General features: G+C 39.6%; 1 protein-coding gene across 7 annotated transcripts; it reads right to left on the bottom strand.

The window, feature by feature from the left end:
• Positions 1 to 3,502: 3,502 nt before the first annotated feature.
• aop (ETS variant transcription factor anterior open) lies at positions 3,503 to 20,667 on the bottom strand. 7 transcript variants are annotated; one of them, XM_035879441.2, is made up of 5 exons: positions 20,526 to 20,667; positions 8,574 to 8,824; positions 7,790 to 8,455; positions 7,335 to 7,584; positions 3,503 to 6,784 (listed from the first exon to the last, which is right to left on the bottom strand). In XM_035879441.2, the coding sequence occupies exons 2-5, from the start codon at positions 8,791 to 8,793 to the stop codon at positions 6,514 to 6,516; spliced, it is 1,407 nt and encodes a 468-aa protein (XP_035735334.1). In that variant the 5' UTR covers positions 8,794 to 8,824; positions 20,526 to 20,667; the 3' UTR covers positions 3,503 to 6,513. The 7 variants fall into 7 exon arrangements, with proteins under 7 accessions (XP_035735334.1, XP_035735331.1, XP_035735332.1 ...); XM_035879438.2 differs by lacking the exon at positions 20,526 to 20,667 and adding an exon at positions 19,296 to 20,494; XM_035879439.2 differs by lacking the exon at positions 20,526 to 20,667 and adding an exon at positions 18,303 to 19,279.
• Positions 20,668 to 21,399: the final 732 nt, after the last annotated feature.

Genomic DNA, 21,399 nt, shown 5'->3' with positions numbered 1-21,399 from the left:
CAAACATAACCAGTCGCATCTACCAACGCAACCAGTCGCTACTACGTACGTAAGAAGACGGAAATACGAACTTTACCAGTCGCAACTACAAACGTAACCAGTCTCAACTACAAACGTAAGCAGTCGCTACCACGGTCGTAAGAAGTCGCAACTACAAAGGGGACCAGTCGCAACTACAAACGTAACCAGTCCCAACTACGAACGTAACCAGTCACATCTACAAACTATACCAGTAGCAACTACAAACGTAACCAGTCTCAACTACAAACGTAACCAGTCGCTACCACGGTCGTAAGAAGTCGCAACTACAAAGGGAACCAGTCGCAACTACAAACGTACCCAGTCTCAACTACGACCGTAACCAGTCACATCTACAAACTATACCAGTAGCATCTACAAACTTTACCAGGCGCATCTACAAACGTAACGAGTCGCAACTACGGACGTAACCAGACTAAACTACGAACTTAACCAGTCTAAACTACAAACGTAACCAGTCTCAACTACAAACGAAACCAGTAACAACTACAAACATATCCAGTCGCAATTACGGACGTAAGCAGTCGCAACTACGAAAGAAACCAGTCGCAACTACGAACGGAACCAGTCGCAACTACGAACGTAGCCATTCGCAACTGCGTTCGCAACCAAATACAACTCAGACGCAAAGTTAGACCGGTCTTAGCGGATCTTTTACGCAACTTCATACGCAACTTTGTCGAAACATTGACAGAGTATTGACGCAACTTTGATGAAACCACTACTACAATAGATTATATAAGTAGCACGTAATTGCAAATCTAATGTATGAAAACAGAGGTGAAATGCAAATAAAACACAAGTGAAACGCAACCGAGATGCGAAGGAGACGCTGGAAGATGTAACTATCAGACGGAACACCACGGGGCGGACTAGCCGATGGCGTGACCAAGCGAGACTAAAAAAAAAAAAAGGAGATCAAGGAAAAAAGTATATAAGAGGTAACTAAGAAATAATTGATACGTTTCTTGGAGACAAACAGCCGCAACTCGTACGCACCAAATTCAATCCAATAATAATAGCAGCATTCATAAGTTTATTCATAATTATGAAAACAGTATAAGTAATTTTTTTTTGTTAACTGTAACCATAATAATTCGCATAATAATAATAAGAATAGAGATATTGATAATAATATTTTACAATATTAATTACTTTGGTATTAGTAATCAAAATAAGTTAATGTGTTAAGGCGTTGAATGCCATGGTGGAGAGAAATTGCGAACAACGAAGGCTCCGACGACTATTGCGGCAACGTTCATGCTATATGATGCCCATGAACTGTTTATATATTACTTTTATTAAATAAGCAATATTCTGTTTCTCTGAACCGTTCGGAGAGCAAGAGAAAACTAACTCGCTAACTGTCAAAGTCGTATAAAAGTGCGTTTATGTTTATGTTACACGAGGCAACTACTCCGAAATTAAAATTTTAAAGTAATAGAAGTTTATATTAGAATTATTCCAAGTCCCGCGCGCGATTCAGACTTTTTAATGTTTAAATAAATGAACTATTGTTTAAATATTACTCTATTCTATCCAGCGTGCAATAAAAATCGTTTAAATAATTGTAAAATTACCGAAAATATTAATTTATAATCTTTAGCGTTTAGAAAAGAGAATCAAGATGTGCACAGGTCAGAGAGCAAAAGAAAACTAACTCGCGAACTGTCAAAGTGAAGAAAAAGGCGTTGATGTCTTGTTGGCATTATCGATTGACGAAGGTTGAATGGAAACTATTTTATCTAATCCGTCTTACGTGCTATGAAACGCTTAACGAAATGTAAAATTATTTAATTAATGTCTCATCGTACTACAAGTGTATTGTACATTGTTTAAATAATTATAAAATAACCGTATATATAAGACGAGTGAATGTAGTGGTACGGAAAGATTCTATTTCGACGTTTACTCCTTGAAGTACGAAAGAACTAAACCGACGTAGTAACTCGCATGACCATTCCAAAGGATATTTATTTATTAACATTGAACGATCGACGCACTCTGTAAGAAAAAAAATCCCTAAGTCTTCCTTAAGTCTTCTTCTTCTGTTTATGTATGTTCTTTTTCCTCTTAACGCGATTCTGAGAGTTTCCTTGTCACGTGTTTGTAGGAGAAATGATGGTAGGGCCTCAACAAAGGATTCTTATTTCGCTCAAGGCAAACGTCTAACCACATTCTGTTCTTTTCTTTGTATCTTTGATATTGTTTGTATAAAAGAATAATAAAACGTGTATTTCATACCTCGTAACTATTACCAGATCTATGTGATTTTTTTCTCAAATGGAAAATTGCTTAGCAAATCGATATCATTTTTCTGAATATCTTTTAGATGTGATAATGTCTAAATTTGCGAATTTAGGTCACTTAAAGAACACGTGTTTAGCTCTCTATTGATATATATGAGGAGGTTCTATGTTAGAAAAAATCTACACATCACCTGAAATCAACGAGAACGTAACGAAGGCCCGTCGAGTTCATGTTCGCCCCCCCGTCATCACATCAATCCCATCGTAAGGATATGGCTTTGCGCTCACTGCAAAAATATTTTAATATTTCGCTCAACGCATACGCAGAGAATAATCCTTGATAAACTTTGCGACTTTAAATATTGGAGCCAATGTAAAAATTCAATATAACCTGAAATACAATGTATGAAGACAATTAATGAACAGTAATGTTAATTAAAATGTAATAAAAAATCAAACTAAGTATCTCGATTATTGTTACTATCAAATCTATGTAATTATTTCTCAACTGAAAAACTGTTTAGTAAATCATTTAGGATCATCACCGTTTGATCTAATTCGTATTTCAATTTATATCTCTACATTTTTCGCTGGTTTGTAATCCTATGTAAAACGTTTGACCATATATCTTTATATCATCTAGTAATGTCCATTTTATTCTGTTCAATATAATGCGGCACGATATAACCATACATATATCCTCTAAATAAAATTGCAAATATTCATTATAAAAATGGCATACCTACATTGTGAAGTAGACAAAACCATTTAAAACGAAATTGACTATACAGTATAGTAGACAAAACTATTTGAAAAGTAAACAGAACCGTCTGAAAGTATCTATACTTTTCTAATGAAGTAATCATAACCTTCGGAGAATAATTCTATCATTTAGTAATGCAAATGAAACCGTAGAAAAGCAAAAAAGATTAGTTAGAAAGAAACCCAGTCGCAACACCGAATGGACAGATGCAACCCATCCTCGAACAGGTGTAGAATAGACGAAATATTATAGAAATATGGTAAATATTGAAGCCCACGATACTTACTAGATGTAGATTCATATAAATATTCATTGATATTTTTGAAATAAAAAACGAAAAGGAAAGAATAGGTATATTTCACGTTTAGATCCGATCTCGAAGAGCCACTCTACTAGGGTAATGGACGACGATAATAAAAAGGTGAGACTTCGATAAGTAAATAAGTTTATATTTACAGCGATTATCGTTCACCTTATTTTCGCAACAAGTTACATAATAAAAGTGTCGCTAACTTCTAGTTTCGATATATTTGCGCAGGATGAGTAAAATGTATAGTTCTTCCCATTGATTTAATCAATAAATTTTTTCATTTATATTCGTGATTCCCCTGCGTGAATATTAAATATTACATTTATATATACTATAAATCACGTTTTCTCTCTTCCCATCGGTTCACGTGTTTATGTACTTATATATCGCAAACACAAATCTATAAGACACACGTAGTTATAGTTTTCTTTAAACAACGTTATGCATTTATTATTACACGAGCATGTATGCTCTTGCCTCTTACATTCGTAATTCATTATTTTCACTTTGTTATCATAATATAAAAATCACAGCATACAAGAAGCCTAATACAACTTATCGATTTATCTTCATGGAGTACGGTCACAAATTTTGCACGAACGTTCACTATATTTTTCAAATTTTCAATTTTATATTTTTGTTTTGTGCAAAAGTACTACAATAATCATGAAAAGCGGCTCTCTCTCTCTCTCTCTCTCTCTCTCTCTCTCTCTCTCTCTCTTTTACGTATATTTACGTATTTTTCTCCCAATCAGATCTCTCGTAATTCACGTAAATGATTCTAGATTGAAATCGTGGAATGTAAGCCACAATCGCGTCAGTAACAGATATATAAATTTCGAATATAAATTTTGGTAGTAAAAATATATATATATATATTTATTTGTTTGTTTATCTATACATAAATTTGTGTGTGTGTATATGTGTGTGTAGGAGGTGTGCGTGCGTGCGTGTGTGTGTGTGTGTGTGTTCGTGCGCGCGTGCGCGCGCGCATCTGTGTATATATAACTCTGGCCCCGAGTTTCCATAAAATTCTTTTTCTAGTTTTTTAATAGAGTTCTTTAATAGAGGTTTTTCCATCATTTTCTCTGTACGATAATAACCTATATACATTTACAATATTCTTAAATATAGTCCACACTATATATAAATTCTATGTAACGGTGCGCGTACACTTTTACTCACCAATTACTATTCGTAATTAGACTATTTCAAATTGTTCATTTAAAACAATCGATGAAATATACATACACAGTCTTATTAACTAGAAAAATCGTCCTTGGCACAAATGACAGCTTAAAAATGAACTAGGCCGCGAAGCATTAACCGTAACGACATTTTCGTTTTAATAACTTGACAATAACGAACGTAGAACGAAAAAAAATGGACGATGATCATTTTTATCTCATACGTTATAATCATCGAAAGAGGTGTAACAGAAAATAAAGTTGTTTTTGTACTAACAACGCTCATTAATTTGAAACGTACAACGGAATAAAATTATCGAGATATATATGTGTGAATGTCGCTAAATCGTTTACGAATAAAGTTTCCATATGGATGCAGACATTGCGCATATCTTTTTTATGTTCGCACTGATAATATGATTTATTAGTAGTATACTATCGCGCGTATGTATATATATATACACACACATACACACACACGCACACACACACACACACACACACACACACACATATATATATACATACATATGCGCGCGCGCGCGTGTGTGTGTGTGTGTTTATATACGTATATGCATATATATATATATATATATATATATATATATATATATATATACGTATATGAAAAGATGTATATACGTATATATGTACATATACATACATTTAGGCATACGTAAATTAGGTACATATACGTATATAAGTATATTTAGTCTAAATTTGAGGAGAGAAAGTAAAACTAAAACGTTTCGCATTAAAAAGAGGGTTTCATGAAAGAAGATATGGAGAAACATTAGCGGAATATCCGCAAACCTTTAAGCTTCACTGAAGCGTCCACCGATTCGACACGACGATTCACCGCTTAAACTAAAGTATTTTTCCACGACGGTTATAACGAATCATCATGTATTACGAAGCGTACAATAATAGGCAATCCAGATCTTTCGCTTTTTACTAGAGTCGATATGTTGGGAGAATAGCATGGAGATGGTGATATCTTGATTCCGCAAGGGAGTAACTTTAACAAAGATCGTACAGAGATCTCCTGGCAAGTATACCTTCGACCAATTTTCCCATTTTTCAGCTTACGTTGTCTTATTGAATATTATGCATTATATAATATCCGAATTTAATAAAATATTATATTTCGTAAATATCTCCTTAAAAAACCACGACATCCTACGATATCCTACGTATTACACGTAATTTTTGTTAAAATATTTTGCACGCTTATTGAAATCCATCTAAATAAGTTTAACGTCCTTTAATAACTGTGTGTTGCTCGGTAACCGATAGCTATCATCTGATTGCACTTGAGTAAGAGGCATTAATTCATAATGGACAATGATAAATCCCACGATATTTACTCATTCTTATGAGTCCCATATTCCTCAAGAGAAATGGTTCATAATCACAGACCGCTAAAACCTTACCCACCATTATGGCCCGATTATAAAGGCTCTCATTAAATCTTGGCTTTCTGTTAGGATCGTTCTCCCAAAAGTCCTTAGATAAAAGGGAGAGGAATCTTGTACTATTATAATCAGCAATAGATTTTTGACCGATGTATGGACGAAATTCGAGAGGCATCCTTTGGCATATCGCGTTTGCCACCGATAGAAATATCTTGCTACGATCTTCTCGATATCTTATATTCCTTATATTCTTGATTCTAGGCGATTCTAGTCGATTTCAATCGATTCTAGAATTGGTAACCAAATGGCGATATCCACTTCTTCTAAAGACTTTCATCACAGCTACCCTCGGAAATGCGTCCTCAATCGTATCCAACGACGTCGGTATAGATACTGGACGGCCTTTCGTTGTCTTTTCGCGTACCGTTCGGAGGCATCCAGTTTTAAAACGAGAGCCCGCAACATATTCGCATTAGCGCCAACGTCCAATGATAGCGTACTATCGTATGTAATCGTGCGCTGTCGCGCGATATCAACGCTAGGACCCTCGTCACTTCCTCTCTTCCGGTTCCTGACTGGCCTTAACGAGATTATACGCGTGACTTCTGTACTTGGTAGGTGGATCGTGTAGCGGTAGAGGCTGCTCGCTCGACGGTTGATTCATAGTGGACATCGAGAGATCCGTCGGCATGTCCGCTTCCGTGTCCAGACCGCTTCCGGTCATGCTTCCCTCCTCCTCGGGTTCCGATTTTATTCGCATTTGTTGTCGCAACAAAGATATATTCTTTATGTTCTTCAACTCGGTTGGATTTCGGAGAAACCTATGAAACATGAGATGGCATGTAATGTATTATGATTCATTTATATTATACGTTTTAATAAATAGATCCCCAAACTTTAAGAGCATCTGCTCACTGTAACAATGAAAAAAGTCATATAAACATGAGTTCGGAGGTACTTCCTTTCCAAGTTATAAATATTTTTTTTATATGAAAAAAGACTTTAAGAATATTTGGTATTGTTACAACATTTCATTATAGAAACAACTGAAAATGATTTCTTTCCGCATTAATGCATGCTTCGAATCGACGTCACATGAATTGTCCATGTGAGGCATGATGTAAATAAACAATGTGTGGTGTGTATATATATATAATGTATACACGAACGCGCACGCACGCAATAAATACGAATATCTATACGTAATAATATATTAAATAAATATATATATATATATATATGTATATATATATGTATATATATATATATATATATATATATATATATATACATATATATACATGCAAATGTGGCCTGCACAAACGTCTTCATTCGTGCCGTGTTGTGCCAATATGCACATGATATACTCACTGATAACAATGCCGCTCTCCCTGGACTTTCCTAAGTATGTTTACGCGGTAATAATAACGTAAAGCTCTGCTCATCTTGTCATAATTCATAGACAAATGATTTTTCTGTATACCCCACAACCGTGCTAAGCCAGGAGGATCAACAATCTTAAAAACTCCAGTCTCTCGACTCTTCCACGCTATATAATGTGTATATCGTTGAGATGGATCGTTGAGTAACTGTTGAAGAAAATCCCATAAAAGCCTCCCATCTGCAATAAAAGGAAGAACGAATAAGATTATATTAAAAGTTGAAGAAGAATCGTCATATTCTATATCCTATATTCTATATTCTGTATTCTATATTATTAAAGATATATATATATATATATATATATATATATATATATAGATAGATAGATAGATAGATAGATAGATGGATAGATAGATAGATAGATAGATACATATAATACGAACTGGTATTAGGTTCGGACGAGTCGCTAGGAAAGAATTCTCTCGCGGTATTCGCGGCGGCCTGCCTATATGCACCCGAAGTAAGTGGCATCATTTGGGAAGGCAGCGTCGGACTCGGTTGATCCTTAACGCAAACTTCGCTAAGTCTTTGCGCAGCGAGTGCCGTAGGTGTCGCCGGAGGACTGTTACTTCCTCCTACTTGATGATTGTCCTCGTCCGAATCGCTCTTATAAATCTGCGTCTGGTTGCCATCCGCGTGTCCAGGTGAACCAGCCTGACTATCAACAGACGGTGCCGGAGACAGAGTAACGGAATTGGCGGACATCAGTGAGGCCAGATTTGCGGCGTATGGATTTTCAGTCCACGTAGGCGTTGGCGGGTGCGAATGAGGACTGAGCGGATAAGCTGATGGTCTGGTAGGTGTTACAGGACTACTGGGAAGGCACCTCTGTAACTGATTGAAATCGCGCGCAAGCATCGCCAAGACATTGTGCAAGACGTCACCCGCCCCAGGGCACCTTTCGCCAAGATCGGCTTTCGTTAGGAGGCAAAGCGCCTTTCCGTTCATCTGGAACATATCCATGTCGAATTGGGGCAAATCAAATTCCCTTTCGGCCCACCGTAGAAACGCGGCGACGTCCTCTCTTGACCAAAGTCGTGGATCGGAGGCTGTGAAAGAAAAATATCCGGCATCGCTTAATTATCCATATAATATCCATATAAATATGAAATTCGTTATAATAATAATTAGCTGACTAGAACATGGCTTTCTTGCATCTCCTCTCACCTAAGCTTGCAGGCAGGTGCGTCTTGAAATCAAGCAACGGACTCGGTGGTGGATGTGTCGTTGGCGGAAAATTCATACTGGGTCCGTATCGCCAAAGCAAATCCGTAGGGCTAAAGGGCAACGATATACCCGGTGGTAGTCGAGAATCCATCCCGGTTAATCCGCTCGCGGCGGAAACCGGCGGTAATTGTGGCAATTGAATCGTTGGCAACAATTTCATAACACGCCTCAGATTTCTGACTACTGTTTTCCTATAAAGAAAAAAATAAATGCCTACGATATAACAATAATAATAATAATAATAATAATAATAATAATAATAATAATAATAATAATGATGATGATAATAATAATAATACAAATAACAATGATAATAATAATAAGAAGAGGAAGAAGAAGAGGAAGAAGAAGAATAAGAAGAAGGAAGATGAAGGTATGCGAATGCGACATGTACCATATACGTATACGTGCCATATAAAACATACATGCCAGATAGGAAAAGAGTGGATCGTTCTACGATTCGTTCTTGACGTAAGATACGAGATGATGATTTGTATCGATCACCCACGAGGGACTACGCTAATTCGACTCGAGCTCTCGTGTCTCTTGAGACTATGCTGTCTCGTACGATAGACATCCGAAAGGTTTGCGATCATTAGCATATAATGTAGAAGCATACAAAATGGAAGACAGCAGGAAAAGGTGTATCCGTTCTCAATGTAGATTTGCATAACTTATTTCCATCGACGTCGAAGTTATTTTCGTTCTTGAGGATCTCTCGCAAAAAAGGTCTACGACAGCAAATAATCGAAACTCCTGCAATCATCTATCTGCCACGTTGTAACATTTCTTACCGATTATATTACTTGTACGAACTATACGAACAGCTATGTACGTCTTTCAATGTCGGTCAAACTGTTGATTAAATAACGATTCACGTAATTTCATGCTAGACATACGAAATAGGTACGTAGGGCATACGAGTAGCGCGCATCGGGAGAGTAACTATCTACGTAGTAAAGTATGAGAGTCAAGCTATATCAGCATAGTCGGTGTCACTTTCTCGAAGAGGAAGTAGGTAACTACACGTTGCTAATATACGTAAGTATATGCACACGAAAAGAAGAAGGTGCCTGTGGAGTACGCGTATTCTCACGCACATCTCCAAGGATTAAGTCGAATGCAACTTGTCTCTCTCTCTCTCTATTAATTATCTACGTATGAAGCAGGAACTCATTTATTTGAGGGTCGCAAAGAATAGTCGTCGATCGATTCGCTGAAAAAAATTATGCAATTTTGATATATGCTTTTATTTTTATCGCCAATAAGTGAGGGCATGTAAGTTTGCACACAGTCGTATGTGTATGTCTCGTAGTGTTTGAAAGTACCTATATACAACCAGGAAACAGAAGAGCTGCGGAAGGTAACGGAGAAAGGGGGAGATACGGTGAGTCGAAGGAGGAAAATCCTTGCCTTGCTTCGAGAGGAATTTAACATTTATCATATAACGCGTGTTCCAACGCAACGTCTGTTCTCTTCCACAATCACACACGATCCATCGTATCTTTCTCTTCTCGATCCCGTTCTTCCGGGTTCTTTGCCGGAGAAGACATATACCTACATCCCGCTTCTCTTACCCTTACTTGTGCGGTTACATCGATAACAGGTGGTTTCTATTCGGTTTTGTCTCTCAATGATTCAACGATTAAGCTTTAAGCTTTACGTTACAAGCTCGATTACGTTACAAGTTACGTTAAAATCTTTTAGATTTAAAATTTGAGCGTCGATCGTACCCTCTCTCCTAGTCGTCCAAGACATTTTTCCTCCATAATAAGGAAAATCGAACGAACGTTTTCTATGAGAGAACATCCGTATTGTATAAACGCCGAAGAGCGAAAGCATAATAGAGAGAGAGAGAGAGAGAGAGAAAGAGAGAGAGAGAGAGAGAGAGAGAGAGAGAGAAAACGAGCAAGGAAAGGAGGATAAGTAATGACGAGGAGGAAATATGCAAGTTCTTAGAAAATTACGCACTACCAATACTTGAATTAAATGAATTAAAGTGGATGTTCGATGTTGTAAAAGATGTCGTTGAAGAGAGTGAGTAAAGTAAATCTCTCGTATGTGATATCTCTTGTGTAGGAAGGGAGAAGCCTTGATACGCGGGATGAACGTTGATAATCCGAAATAATGTGATAAGAATGTCATTTCAAAGTAAAAGGTCTGCGCGTCGAACATTTATTTCTTACGAGTTGATAAAATCGATAACAGTCGATCAATAGGATAAATCATTCTTCGAAGAGAAGCGCGTGGTAAGCGTTACGCGCTCTTAACGTAATCATTCGTTACGCGTGCGCCTATATAAGCGTTCCTCTCGCGTGGCTCCAAATCGGTCGACCGATAGCAGCCGAGATCAGACGGAGAAAGTCGAGCGCCTACGCTCGAAGCGTAACGGCACATACAGAGCTACCGGATTCTTCTCCCACTCCTTATACATACATATATTCCTTTTACCAGAGATCGAGGAACAAGGAAGCATTCTTTGATCCCATTTATTTCATCTTTCTTCATCGATCTTTACGGATTTTTATCGAACAGCATGATATATACCACGATCGATGAAATCAAAAGCAATCTTTACCAATTCTTCATACCATATTATCCAATTTAACATGTTTTTCTTTCTTAAGCAGTTCAATTTGAATATGCTATATCATTCAACAAAACTCAATATATTTCCAATACTTTTCACAATTAAAACGCAAATACAAAGACGTGTACGTGCCTTATCGTATATCATCCAATGACAATGCCCCAACGGCAACGAACGAACGAAACGTTAATTCTTTCCGTAAATCTATAAACCGTCTTAATCGCACGATTGCGCGTGCGTAAAACATCAATGCGGAAAATAAAGTTCACCGAATGACTGGCGGCGATATTTGTCTTGATGCATACGTATATAACCTTGTAAAACTTTCAACGATTTTGCCGAATAATCTCAATTAAAAAAGATACTCTCTCTACGTACGGTAAGTAATATATCATGAACGTGTACAGCTCCGAGCGATAAAACCGTTTCTAACGTAAGTCCGATCATCCCAACATATAGTACTACGCATACAAGCTCGCATATACATATACTATACCAATATAATAATATAAATGTATAAACATGAGATGCTTCTGTACTCTTTTTGTTTACGAGAGACTTATAGCGGGTTATCGCTCGCGGTGACACACTAAGTCGAAGCCAAAGTGCCGCAAAAATCATTCCTCGTAGGATCCTGCCAATGTTGTTGCTCGTCTTCAATCGTATCGTTGATTATTTATCAACTCGAATATTCGATTATGTGACTTACATTCTCAGTGATTGTAAATAATTATTATTGGATTTGATCGAGTTTTTCGATCGATAATAGCTCATTAGCTACACTCACTTTTCTTCTCTGGAAATTTCTATTAAAACTTATCAAATATTCTTTGATTTCGATAGTTATATACGTTACGCGACTACATGCATAGGTGAGACATGATACAATAACAAAAAACCTACAAACAATGATCATCGACCATGAATCGTTAGCGTCGAGACGTAGAGTCTGAGACGTGTGTGTGTATGTGTGTGTGTATATATATATATGCGATCGACATGTCAATAACTCTTCGTGGAACATGTTTTTTGAATACCGACAACATTCGAGATAGTGGACGATAATGGTGCTCATTGAAATCATTGGACTTTCCGTGTTTCTTTCTTTTTCCTTTCGTACTTCCATCCTGTAGCTTTGTCTTTCTCTCTCTCTCTCTCTCTCTCTCTCTCTACCTCATCCCGTCTTCTTCGCGTTTTTCTCTTTCCGCGTGCCGTGCACGCTAGCATACGTCCGTTCACGAACGACAGTCGAATATCTAGGCGCAGTAAAGAGGGGCGGACGGTACGATGTCCACGAGCACGTGTGAACGCAGCCTAACTATGTGGGCTGTGCACTCGACTGATAAAACGCTTCAGCGACGTGTCAGTGACCCTCCTCCCTCCCACTCTCTCTTTCTTCTTTAAATGCGCGTGCGCTCGCTCTCCTCCTCTTTCCTCCCTCTTCTTCTTCCTTCTTCTTCGCTCTTATCCGACATCTTCATGATGTCTGTCCAAGGCTTGGAAATATTACGCTTCGCGTTCGTATCTGCACGATTGAAAAAGAAATTAACTAAAATCGTTATAATTGCAACGATTCTAACGATTCTAACGATTCTAACGAATAAAAATTCTTGAAACATTATCGCTACGAATGTATCGTTAAATAATGGAAATATATAACGATGCATTGCGTTTATCGAAAGGATAGAGGAACGATACCAAACGCGTTAAATGTTTGGGGTTGATTGACTCGAGATCCAGAATCAACCGATTCCAAGAACTCGGACGATACGAATTGACCTCATGTTTGAGAACTACTGCTTGTGTTACAAAGAACAGCGACGAGCCCTCCGATGCACGTGCATGCGAGTAACGTCGACCGGAAGTCGATGGAAAAAAAAAGAAAAAAAAAAAAACCTAGTTCACCCTCGTCACTCGGCACCAGCTTCTCTTCATGGGAACCAACCTCCTCTTCTTTCTCTCACACATCAGCGCGCGCGCACGCACGCACTGCGCCACACGTACGACTCGTTTCATCTCGATCTTCCTCATCTCTTACGCTACGCTAGAAGAGGTCTGTTCAATTTCTAACTTATCGTATAAGTAATTCTCTACTTGCCAACATATGGACTAGGCTCCCTTTGTGTGTCGACGTTTGCTCTTTCGAGAAAGGAAAATTTCTATTGCCGGCCTATAGATTTCAAGATAGAAAAGAAAAAGAGAACGTAAAAGAAAATGAAAAATGCAAGCACGAGAGACGAACCAAATTCTCGACAGTATCACTCTCTCTCTCTCTCTCTCTCTCTCTCTCTCTCGCGCGCGCGCGCGCAACCGCACGCGCGCGCACGTTTCTGAGTAGTGTTATTTACATTTTTGTCCAACAATCAAACGGTATCCGCATTCAAACGACCTTCGTATTATTCGTATCCATTGCGATTTTATTCAAGGATAACTGTTGCTTCTAACCGAAGGCATAGGCGGAAGTTCCGAGTTTGAGAAGGCTAAAACAGAAACGGGATTGGAAATTTCTAAGAAGTTCCTCCTACCAAAAGGCTCATCGTGAAAAGGTGAAGGCCTTTTCTTTAAGAAACAAGAAAGAGAAAAATGAAGAAACGATACACGTTGGCAGGTAAGGCCGACTGGTTGATCCCTTTAATTCTGTGGCCTCTATAACCATTAAGAACGAATGGTGGGAGGAGCCGGTCGCAGGTAGTCCGTAAATCTTCGCCGTCACCTGCATTTTACCTGCCACCGAAGTACCACCATAAGACGAGGGTAAACTCGTGCGCTGTATCGCACTCTTGCGCGCATACCTCCTTCGACATTTAAATTAGTAATCAAATAGGTGATTACGTCGTTAATAAATAAACGATACCACGATAGATCCTACACCTTTCGTAACATGCACTACATAAAAAAGATAAATATCATTTAAATACCATTTTATCCTACATGTTTATCAAATCATTTTATAGGATAACAATGTAATAAAATGTATATAATCGATAGAATCAAGTTTTCTAAAAGTATCAAGAATTTTTACCGTACAAGAGTTAAACGTGCCAAGAAGGAAGTATACAATAATAGAACGCAAGCGCGCGCGTACGCGATCGAGTCCGCTATGCATCCTACCAAATAACAAAGTATCAAACTATAAAATGACAACATTGTCGACAAAAAATAATATTGTCAACAAGATTGTTAGACAGACAAATTTGTAATAATCCTCGTGACCTAACGTAAGGACGTGCTTTTTTACGATTTGAAAACTATCCTATACGAATAATTGAGATGAATATGACCAATTACGATGAATTATAAGAAAATCTAATACAATTTAACGCTTAAAGTACAAAGTGTTTTCCGATTGATGAATGAAATCTAGATACTCCGATAGTACAAATATCGAAACATTGAAAGAAAAAATTTCAACTCTCGTGGTCTGAAAATTACAGGCAATACGATCGACGAGAATACTTGGATGCGTTGAGATAAAACGTAGATAGGTAGGTCGCACTGGCAAAATTACTGGATGCTTAAATTCGGACCCCATCGTGAGGTCCAAGTACAGAAAATGTGAGGAGAGGGTTACTAGCGGTGGAACGAGAGGAACGAAGGAGGGGCATGAGAGAGAGAGAGAGAGAGAGAGAGAGAGAGAGAGAGAGAGAGAGAGAACGGGAGGAGAGGAGAACTATCGTCGTGTCTCTTGTCCCGGATCCGCCGACTCGTAATAATAGTTATCCCGACGGCAAGGAATGCCAGAGTTGTTGCCCTGTGAGAGAGCGTCGTACGTGTGAAATACGAGAAGGAACTCCGCGTTCCACATAAAACGAACGGAAGCAAATCGATTTCGATCGGTTTATTTTTCGCAGCTAGCATCTCATCCTGTTTTATCCTTTTATCAAAAACATATTAAATTAATACGATGTAGGATAAGAAACCAATTATTCCATTCGTTCTAGAATAGAATCGATCAAAATCAAAGGTATTATAGGCTAAACAACAAATGGAGATTCTTTTTATCAACTTTGTTATCATTTTGAAATAAAGATATTGATATTGATAAACTTTGTGACTGGACGAACATAAGCTTTGCTCGTTATGAGAAGACCTACCACTGCTACTTCCCTTTCCTCTGTCTTTTTCTTTCTCGCAACTCCGACCGAACGGATTCTTTCAAACGGCAGCAAGAGGAGCCGGATGCCATCCATCGTGTCCGCCAGTTTCCTTTTGCTTAGTTTTTCGTGCTTGGTCGGTCGAAAGATACGGTAAAAGGCGGGAATACGAAAGGCAGAGTTCCTCTTTCTCTCTCTCTCACACACACACGCGCGCGCGCGCGCGCGCTCTTCGTATTTGGTGGCTATAGGAACAATGAGGAAAGAAGAAGAAGAAAAAGAAGAGAGCAAAGTGACGGAAAGACGGAGAGAAGAAGACTAAGAAAGAAAGGAAGAGAGAGAGAGAGAGAAAAAGAGAGAGAGAGGCTCTTCGGAAGGGAAAAGATAAAAGATCTGACAAGACGCCAATGAGGCTCCATTCCTCGCCTCTTTTACAAGCGATAAAGAAGAAAAAGAGGACCAAGGTCCGTGCTTCCGGTCCGGATACCGACCGGTTCTTCTCTCTCGCTAAAGCAAAAAGGAAAAAACGATGAAATGAGAAAAGATGCAGACGATATTTCTTCTTCCTTCGTTCGATGAATATATTGCGTTTCATTGAATTTGTCAATAAAAGTATTCAATAAAATGAAATAGGATGGAATATAAAGAAGATTCGATGACAACGCTCCTGAACATTTTAAACGAACGACATTAATCGAATGATACACGTAGCATTATGCCGATATGCGATATAAGGATGTACGTAAAAATAAAAGAAAAGAAGAGAAGAAAAAAAAGAAAAAGAAAAGGAAAAAAAATTGAAATAATCGGAGATTCCCAAAGCATAGATCATCGATAGGATGAGATCATATTTTGATTCGTTAAATTTTCCAAGCACACCTATAAGAAGACTACGCCGGAGAAACATGTCGTAGACACAATGCGAATATGGCGTTCCTTACCACGCCTTAACTGTCGGAGACACGTCTCGTCTGACGTGTTCAGCCGTTCCTCGAGTCGAGTACCGCGGCGTCGTCAGGCATACGCTTGGTTATTTCTTATAATTATAATAATATCGCGCGAACTAGAGATTCGATTCAAATGAGGATAAACGATCGGATTTGGATCAACGAGGAAATGAAAAAATCGAGTCAAAAAAGAGTCTATGTCTTTAGGCATATCTATCTATAGCCGTTCCTAACGATATCGCTTTGTTATCTCGAGTCTTTCACATTCCTTAACAGTTAGTCCAGACATCCTCCGTACCGTGATCGCCGAGGTACTATCTAAGCGGCGAAACCATAGAATATAAATAGAATTAAATCGAAAGAATCGAATCTTTTGACTTTGTACGAAGGTCGTTTCAAAGTCGGCGGTGCGTTGTCACAATCCTCACAAAGATCGATCGAGCCCTTCCCTTCTGGGTCCTACAGAAATTTCCATTTCTCTTTCCAAGCCACAGTATATACTGCTTCCTCTCTCTTACTTCCGGGTTCGGGGCTCTTCCGGTGAGCTCGACGCAATAGCGTTGAAAGGGCTCCCCCCTCCTCTCGTCCCACTTCCTTTCTCCGCCGCCTTTCCTCCCGCTCTCCTCGCCGTCGTCAACTACGAACCGCTTTCTTACCGCGCCGCCTTCTCAGCCAAGCTCACCCTTCGTGCACTTCCCCTTTTGCCACTCCTCTATCCATCTCTTTACATGTACTATCCTCGCACACGCTCGCTCGTTCGCGCGCGCACACCTACTCTACTATACCTTCTCTCCCCACATTCTAACCATTCTCTCTTTGCTATCCAAGTAGCGCTTTTATCTTACTCGCAATCGATCACGATTGCCGTGCACCAAGATTTTCTTCCAGAAATAGAGAGAAAAAGATTTTCTAATCCTAAGGCAGGCAGGGCTTTCATGATATTGTACGAAGGACGATCATGACATGAACGTGGCCGCATAAATTTAGCACCTCGAGAGGGAGGTAAGAGAGGAGATAGCAGCCGAGGAATCGAAAAAGCGTATACGTATTGTTACTCGGAGAAGAAAAGAAATAATAAAATAATATAGCGACCTAGTCGAAACGATGACGCGATACGTAAGGCACTAAGATGTACCTTTTAACGAGCGTAATCCAAAGACAATTATTATTAGCGATTGCGTTATGACTTATGGGTCGAAGCATTACCTACTTACAATTAATAACACGATAATGAAATACGAAAAAGAAGGAAAGAAGAAGACAGGTAAGAAAAAGTCGAATAATAGTGCGAACAAGGTATTACATATATACACACCTATACCAAAGGTGGGAGTAGACAGTAGAGAAGAGCGAGAAAGAAGAGAGTGGGAAAAGAAACGGCGCGACAAGAAGACGGAAGGGAGCGAAGTAAGAAGGAGAAGACGGAAGAGAGAAAAGAGGGGCCGAGGTGCAGGACGGGCGGGAGGGAGTAGTAATCCGATGGTAGTAGGAGAGACTGGAAACGGAAGGAGGACGTCGGAGCGAGAGGAACGGTAGAGGCAATCGAAGAGACGTGGAAAGGGAAGAGAGAAGAGTGGGACGGAGAGGAAAGGGAAGGGGAAGAAAGGGAAGGAATGGGGAGCGAGGAAAGGAGAGAAGAGAAGAGACGACCTTTTCAATGTAATCACATCGAGCTTGTCTCAGAAGCGTCGGCAACCAGGAAGCAAAACAGAAATAGGTGACCGCAGCGTGCAGTATGGTGACGGAGACGAATTCCTACAGAAAATGGAGCTATTATTTTCTTCTACTCTGTAATCTTATGTATCTTGTTCAAATATAAACATTGCACTTGCGCATCTATATACATATACATACACATATATGTATATATATATATATATATATATACACGCACACATGCGTATGCATATATATATACATGCATATGTACATGTACGATCTATCTAATCCCAAATCTACCAAGTTGAAAGAATCACTGCAACATGTAACGAATCCCGCGAGACCGATTCGGAAAGTTTTAAAATATCACTTTGCTTACCAGATTTGTCACGTGTCGAAAAGAAACGTCGGGAGCGAAAAAGAGTAATCATGTGAATAATTTTTTCTTCCGACTTTTTATACGAGAACTCGCGGATAAGCGTTTAATATAATAGCGCTTATTTCACAACGCGGCTCGTTGCTCGCGCAGAGAGAGAAAGAGAGAGAAAGAGAGAGAGAGAGAGAGAGAGAGAGAGAGAGAGAGAGACGAATACGATCTCCTTTATTCTTCTACTATCATCGCTTCACATTTCATTTACTAATCCGTTCCCCCGTTTTATCGCACTTTCTACTCGATAATAATAATATCTACCAACGGGCTAGGAAAGAAAATCTAAATAAGAAAATGAAGAAGCAAACGATTAGTTCCATACATATGCGACGCGTTTACAAATCGCGTGACATCGGAACGCGTTAAATCCATTGAACTATATATCTAGCGATAACGATAACGATAACGATAAAGACGTTAGGAAGTCGGTTGAAAAAAATCGAAACGAATCTCACAGTTCTCTTCTGTCTCGTTATTCCATTGTGACGTGAGAATGAAAAAGATGAGGGGGCCTTTACGAATTATATTCGATATAAAACATTCTCATACCTACGAATATTTATTAACTGCAAAGAAAAAGAAAGATGCGACCCAAATAGCTTATCGAATTAATAACATAGATCGGAGATATTTCGATTTTTGCGTTTGATCTTTTCTCTTTTCAATTATTCCAATAAGAAGCATACAAATCGCAATGGAGAAACGCTCCATCGTTCGTGCTAATCGTTTATCGAAACGAAAAAGGTCTATATTTGATATTCCACTTTGAACGTTGCCCCGCGTCGCGTTGCGTTGCGTCGCGTCGCATCGCGTCGCGTCGCTCCAACGCGGAAAGTTTAAAAGAAGTAAACTGAACGCGTCGGAGATGCGTCTTTACGATAAAAGTCATAGAAACATTTGCTTCGAAAATACAAGGAGAAAAAGGATAAAATCGCTGTGTACCTCGATTAAACTATTTTTTCGCAGGTTTATCAAATCCCTCAGCGATACGATGCAGGTTTTGTTGTTAGAGCATCCCCGATCGTCCCGAAGAGCGATCTGCTTCTCTTTTTCCTCTTCCTCCTCTTCTTCCTCCTCCTCCTTCTCGCCACCTCCTTCTTCCGCTTCTCCTCCTTGTGCCGTGGCTGTCGTGTGATGTGACGTACCGTCTCACGATATCATCAATGTGACCCAACGTCGTTCGGTCCCTTAACTAACGTACGTTCCAATGACTTTTTATCGGCATTCACTCGATAAAGATTCTTTTTTTCGAATTCATCGTTCAGTGTTGTACGTCGAAAGACGTAACCGTGGTTCAAATATTTATCTTACGGAGGGAAAAAGCCTCCTCTCCCGTTCTCTCACTCTCTCGCTCTCGCTCTCGCTCTCGCTCTCTCTCTCTCTCTCTCTCTCTCTCTCTCTCTTTTTATTACGTACGTATGTATGTACACACACACGCACGCACGCACACACATACAAGCATACGCACACGCACGCACGTACGTACAGGCACACGCATACACACGTAAACCCGCCGTCACAATTCTGGATTAACGAAACGTCACTGCTCGCGCACGTGAGTACACGTCGAGGTTAGATGAACGTCAGCGAGGGCTCAACAACGGTTCAGCGATACTGCGCAATGTACTCGACAAAAAATAATAACGACGAGGACGTTGAATATCCACACGAACTGCGTACACTTGAGACTCATTTATCTCTAACAAGTCACAATTTCGTATTAACCATCTGGCCGCAAACAGGTCCTTCCTCCTCAATAAGTTTCCTTCCTTTAGCGGTAGGAAAAATAGGATGAGATTAGAAGGAGGGATGGGAGAGTGATCGAGAAGATCAGAGTGGATATCGGAGAGGGGACGAGAAAGAAAGAGAAAAAGCAAGAGAAAGAGTGGGTTGGTTGACTGGCGCGCGCGCCAGAGAAATACAGATAGATAGATAGATAGATAAATAGATAGATAGATAGATAGATAGATAGATAGATGGATAGAGAGAAAGATAGATAGATAGATAGAGAGAGAGAGAGAGAGAGAGAAAGAGAGAGAGGGAGAGAGAGGGGGGAGAGAGAGAAAGAGAGAGAGAGAGAGAGAGAAAGATATGCCGGCTTAAGCTCCTCGAAGAGACATTTACTGCTCTTCGAGAGCGGTGGCGGTAGTTTCGCGTAAGCTCTCTTCCTACTCGTTTTTCTTTCCCCTTACGCTGCACACACTCTGTATAGTGCCTGGTCGAGCAAAGTGCAAACGGAGCAACGGATGTAGTAGCGAACGAGAAGGAGAGACACGCGTCTCGTAGCTGGCGAGTGACTAAGCTCGTCCAAGTCGCGCGAGTCATGCAGTAGGAAGTATCGCCTGCTAGCTTGCCGCCAGATTCTATCCCCACTTTGGCATCGTCGATATCGGCAACGCTACTCGGAGAGATGGAAAGAGAGCGCCCTGATCCGCCAGTGGTGTACGCCGCCGATGCGCGCGGCCGATGCGCGCCACCAAACCCCTTGTCCCAGTGGTGTCCAATTCTCGAATAATACTGACCACTTGTTTGGATCGACGAGTTCTCGAGAACAGCCGCCCTTTTCGTTCTTGTCGGACTTGCATCCCACACATCGACACGTTACATCTATTTTCATTCTTCGATCCAATTGAAATGACAGCGAAGAATATTTGATCGTATACGAACGACTCGTATCCGAAAAAAGTAATTAGCAAAAGAGAGTAAACTATCGAACGGTCTTCAATAATCCTAACCTTCCTTTATCCGAAAAGTTTTCTACGGGTTTCGATCTACCGCGAGATGGCACCACCGCGTTAACGGATATACTCGTACATATGCATTGTCTATCTTAAATTATCCTCTTTATCGGACAGATTCTTCGTTCCGTCTTATTAAAATATCATCGTACAGCGAATACGATTTTGCGAATATAATATTTAAATTTCTTTAGTTCGGTATGCAATGCGCCTCCACCGTCTAAAGTCGAACGCGAAGAAATTCACGCGGCATCCATTGGCGAGATTCATTCTCCAATGAGACGCCGGCGTTAAACGTACTCCGTCGC

This window comes from Vespa mandarinia, chromosome 13, assembly GCF_050613455.1.
Source record: "Vespa mandarinia isolate Hongniang chromosome 13, ASM5061345v1, whole genome shotgun sequence".
Classification (NCBI taxonomy): Eukaryota; Metazoa; Arthropoda; class Insecta; order Hymenoptera; family Vespidae; genus Vespa; species Vespa mandarinia.
Note: the sequence above shows the minus strand (reverse complement) of the source record. Positions and strands in the feature narration are given on the sequence as shown.